The sequence below is a fragment of the Parasteatoda tepidariorum genome, chromosome 7 (genome assembly GCF_043381705.1).
Source record: "Parasteatoda tepidariorum isolate YZ-2023 chromosome 7, CAS_Ptep_4.0, whole genome shotgun sequence".
Classification (NCBI taxonomy): domain Eukaryota; kingdom Metazoa; phylum Arthropoda; class Arachnida; order Araneae; family Theridiidae; genus Parasteatoda; species Parasteatoda tepidariorum.
The window spans coordinates 89,146,411-89,151,850 of NC_092210.1; the positions used below are offsets into that span (position 1 = coordinate 89,146,411).

At 23.6% G+C, this 5,440-nt stretch overlaps 1 protein-coding gene across 1 annotated transcript in view; it reads left to right on the forward strand.

The window, feature by feature from the left end:
• LOC107451613 (carboxypeptidase D) overlaps positions 1–584 on the forward strand; it is a 52,256-nt gene extending 51,672 nt beyond the window's left edge. Inside the window, exon 26 of the mRNA XM_071182915.1 lies at positions 464–584. Within this exon, the coding sequence (XP_071039016.1) occupies positions 464–500 (37 nt within the window). The 3' untranslated portion in view covers positions 501–584. The remainder of the gene's footprint in view (positions 1–463) is intronic.
• Positions 585–5,440: the final 4,856 nt, after the last annotated feature.

Genomic DNA, 5,440 nt, shown 5'->3' on the forward strand with positions numbered 1-5,440 from the left:
CTTATATTGCTTGAGTGTCAACATTAGATATCTCATTTGGGTGGGAAGGGAAGATTTATTATGAGCTTTGTTTCCACCTAAATTTTGATAGGAAAATACTCAACTTTATTGTTAGAAAATAATGCCCTTGATAAATTATGCATAAAATATAATAATGGTTATTTTATAATAAGTTATGAAGCTTTTCTGTAAAATGGGAAAGGTGATGTTCAATATTATTTGAATTATTTTACTTTTATACACAATTTATTCTATGATTATTTAATTTCAATGAAATGTTCAAAAGTAAATGATTTGATCTCATCAAATAACGTAGGGAAATACCTATATGTTAAACACAACAATATAGGAACAATTTTTTGATCAAATATTTAAAGAGTTCAAGTAAATGAATAAAATAAAAGTATTGTAATTTTAAATAAATCAAAACTTTAAGTATTTCAATAGAGATTATACTTTTCAGGAAACAGAAAAAGAAACTTTTAGATGATACTACGTAACTTGGATCTGGAGATAAAATATGTGATAATAAGTATTCATTCCTGTATGTTGATAATAGTAAATAACAATGTAAATAGATTAAATGTTGTTATTTTTAGAATTTTATTCAAATAGAAAAAAAGCTGTAGTCTTCAAATAATTTTAAGTATTTATGGAAATTTTAATATGCATAAAATTATTTGTTATTATTTGAACTTAATACTATTTGATCGCTTTTTAAAAGTAATCATAGAATGATTATTTATCAAAATAAATGTGTATAGTGTTGGCATTATGAAATTAATTTATTATCTTTAACTTTTTTAGTTATTATATAATTATAAATTACACTGTTTTTAAAAATATTGTATTAGTTTTTTTTTAACCAATTATTATCAAAGTTTTATCGAGTTTCTCAATTATTAGTCATATAATTCATAAAATATTGTACCAATTATTAATTTAANAGGCTTCAGAGTTTTCAACTGTTTCTTCATCTCTCTACCCTACCGAAATAAGTTAAACAAATGAGACTTATTTTTATTCTACAATTCATTTTTGCAGTTCTTTGCATGCACATAGCGCCTCTAAATAAAACAAAGTTATTAAAATCCAAAGAATGCCTTAGGCACTCTAAAACAATCTTTTTTTCCCAACAAAGTCTAAAAATGTACCCTTTTTCAATCAACATTCATGCTCTACTGTTCAATGACTTATATTGCTTGAGTGTCAATATTAGATATTTCATTTGGGAGGGAAGGGAAAATTTGTGAGCTTTTTTTTTACCTAAAATTTTATAGGAAAATACTCAAATTTATTGTTAGAAAATAATGCCCTTAAAAAAATTATGCATAAAATATAATAATGCTTATTTTACAATAAGTTATGAAGCTTTTCTGTAAAATAGGAAAGGTGTTGTTCAATATTATTTTACTTTCATACACAATTTATTCTATGATTATTTAATTTCAATGAAATGTCCAAAAGTAAATGATTTGATCTCATGAAATAACGTAGGGAAATACCTATATGTTAAATAAAAAAAATAAAACAAAAGTATTGTAATAAAATAAAAGTATTTTAAATAAATCAAAAGTATTTCAATAGAGTTCATACTTTTCAGGAAACAGAAAAAGAAACTTTTAGATGATACTACGTAACTTGGATCTGGAGATAAAATATGTGATAATAAGTATTCATTCCTGTATGTTAATAATAGTAAATAACAATGTAAATAGATTAAATGTTGTTATTTTTAGAATTTTATTCAAATAGAAAAAAAGCTGTAGTCTTCAAATAATTTTAAGTATTTATGGAAATTTTAATATGCATAAAATTATTTGTTATTATTTGAACTTAATACTATTTGATCGCTTTTTAAAAGTAATCATAGAATGATTATTTATCAAAATAAATGTGTATAGTGTTGGCATTATGAAATTAATTTATTATCTTTAACTTTTTTAGTTATTATATAATTATAAATTACACTGTTTTTAAAAATATTGTATTAGTTTTTTTTTAACCAATTATTATCAAAGTTTTATCGAGTTTCTCAATTATTAGTCATATAATTCATAAAATATTGTACCAATTATTAATTTAATAACTTTAATCATGGTTCTCACAAAATCTATAGTTTTTTTTTTTTTTATTTTGCAACTAGCACTATATTATTTGAAAAAAATGTGAACACATTTTTCAAATCAGGGTTATTGTAGATATTTATTTTTTTTTTAAAAGGACCATTTATAACTATTTTTCATCTTAGAAATTTTATCATTTTCAAATTTTACCAGTTTTTGTACCATGAATTTTACTCAGCTTCCTGAATTCAAAATAAATACAATATGATTGATATTTCATAATTTAAAACAATATTTAAAGTATCGTATTTTATAATACATATGTAAATTAAAATAATTTCTGAAGTAATTGTTTGTATTTTTAATAGTTTAACTAGAAAAAATACTTTGTTTTTGGCCTGGTTATTAATAATTCTTATAATTAATATTGCTTTCTTTTTTTATTTTGTTGAAGTTTTCATCAAATTCAAAGAGTATACAGTGTGTTTCAATACTTGTCTATAATATATATGGCTAAAAATAAAGTAAAACCAGGTGCTCTATGTTAAGTAATATTTAATGGGAGCTATCAAATGTGTTATGCAATTAAATGTTTTCTTGTGTGACACTGTTATGCTACGCAAATTGAAGCAAATCATGCTATCAAGTAATCACTTTTTAACACTAGATTATATTTTATATTGTAAATCCTATTTCAGTGATAAACAAATCCCACAAATGCGCCACATTTTGTATTCACATGATTTATGAATCTCATATTCAAACTAAAGTATTTTTTGACCACTCTTATTGTTGTGCAAACCTGCATTATTTTTTAGTCAGGACATCGCACTAAAGTTTTATATAAGCACATCATTGTGAACTATGCTTACAAATATTATTCCCGAGGTAATTGTGCCGTTCATTTCAACTATCATTGAAATGCACAAATGATCGTAACTCAAATTCATATATTTTTTTTTCTAATTGCATTTTCAACCAACTGGTTAGTTTTCCATAACTTTCCTGAAATATTTTACAAAAATTAAGTCTTTTTAAGAAGTATAATATCACCTCTATTTATCTAAATTTTTTGATTACCAAGAACTAGTGTAGTTTTTGCAATTCATATTTATCACTATTTGCACTCTAAGTATTGATATATACAGAAAAAAATAAATAAATAAACATACTGGATGTAATAAAAGCTTTATGACACATTTAAAAAAAAAAACATCAGAGTTAGAGTATTTAGTTGATAGTTGAGATGCTCCGAGAGAAAAAAAAAAGATTTTTGTAAAATGGAGCTCAAAATCACTGATCTAAATATATTTTTTGTACGGTTAATCAGAGCTATTTTTATTTAGATTCTTATATGTGGAGTCATGATAATACTATTTCATAATATAATACATTAGCTTTCTATGATTATAATCAATCATAATTAAATATATTACACTGATCATGTCTAAATATATTTCACTGCAACTAAGTCATGTTTTTTTTTTCTTCATATCATTATCTCTGAGAAAGATATTTTCACTGTGTAGGTTGTTTTTTGTTGATAGCACACTAAAAATACTTGAAATAATTTTCAGTATACCTAAAAATGTAATAAAAAAAAATTTTATGATACAGAAAAAAAAACTTCAAATTATTAGTTTACAAAATTAATTTAATGAGCAGGATATTTGACAAACCACCTCCGAATCTATGCTGGGTAAAAGTAGCGTAAGCTCTTGACGTGTATTACTTTTCATCATTGTAATTATATACAAAATAATGTATAACCCAAATAACAACAGAAATTTTGGAAATCTGTAATTTATGAAATAAAATGTAGTTGGAATTAAACAGAAAACATAATTGGCCAATTTATTAAGCAGATTAATTAAGACCTGAATTTGGTGATATGTCCATTTAGATGAATATTTTTATTAAAACTCACACATGTAGCTTTTGTAGCTGTAGACTGACTCTCAATAATTAACTGCTTCAAGAGTTATTCAATTCATTAAAGCAACAACAACAAAAGAAAACCTGAAACTTTGATGCTTTTTAGATCTTGAAGAAGCGGGCACCTTCTCAGTTGTTAATTTTGCAATTTATATTTTCTTGACTACATTCTCTTATGTTCTATACTCCACACATTAACCCCTGGTGGGAAAAATTCCAATGACAGTCTACAACAAATTTCAGAACATATGAAATTAGAAAGTGATTATAAATGTAAAAAATGCATGGCAAATGGGTTTTAACAGCAAATATATATATATATAGAGAGAGAGACCTGAATGGATTTTGTTCAAAATAAAATATTTGTTATTGCAGAATTAACAATAGTAAAATAAAATATGATAAATTATTTTCTAAGTCTTAATATATTTTTTATAAATTTTAATGCTGAATATTTATATTATTTTATTAGTAGTTTGCATTTAATTAAAAAATGTTCAAAAGAATTGTTTCTATTGAAGGTTGTTTTAATATTGTGTTTTTAGATGTTTATTTATATACAGATGAACAAAGTATTTATTATTTCGTGCATTTACGAACTTTTAAATTTTAATGGGCAAATTGTTTCCATTGTATTGCCTCAGGACTCTTAACACATTCCTGATTTTTTTTTATTAAAAACATTGTCAAAAGAAAAGTTATATTAATTACAAAAATATGTTTTAATTTAGGAATGAGTTTACACATTTTCAATATTTTTTTGATTTTGTATCAGTGCTTATTAACAAGTTTGTATAAAAATGTTGCTAAACCTGTTTTTGTAAAAGTAATATTTGAAGAACAAATAAATTTATTTTATTAGTTATAGTGTGCCAAATATTGTTTTTAGTTTGTTTCAGTTTTACTGCTGCAGCTTTATTTTCTGTGTATAGGTGTGTAATATATTATTGAGTAATTGTATAAATTAATATAATTACCCTGTCCATTAGACAATAAAGCTCTCAGAGAAAGTTTGCAATTGACTAATAGTCAAACTTTATCATTTAGCACATTTTTTAGAAATGGAAACCTCTTAAGTATAGCACTTAGTATACTAAAGCCCATTATTCTGATCAACTTGTACCAACGGTAAGCGAAAGGTTAAAACTAGTCTTGGTTTCAAACAACGCTTTTAATAATATTTCTACGTAATTATTTCATAAGTAAACCATATTTTCATAAAAACTTTAAAATGATTTTCTAATAACAAATTATTAAAATTTGAAAAACAGAGATTTACTATGGATTACACGCAATACACATGAATGTTTAATTTATACTATTTGTTCATGGAGTAAGTAAATTTCTGTATTTTAAATGATACTATACTAAATTAACTAGTGAAACTTTTCTGAAAATAATAATTAGTGAAGTACATAATTAGAGTCAAAAGATATAAA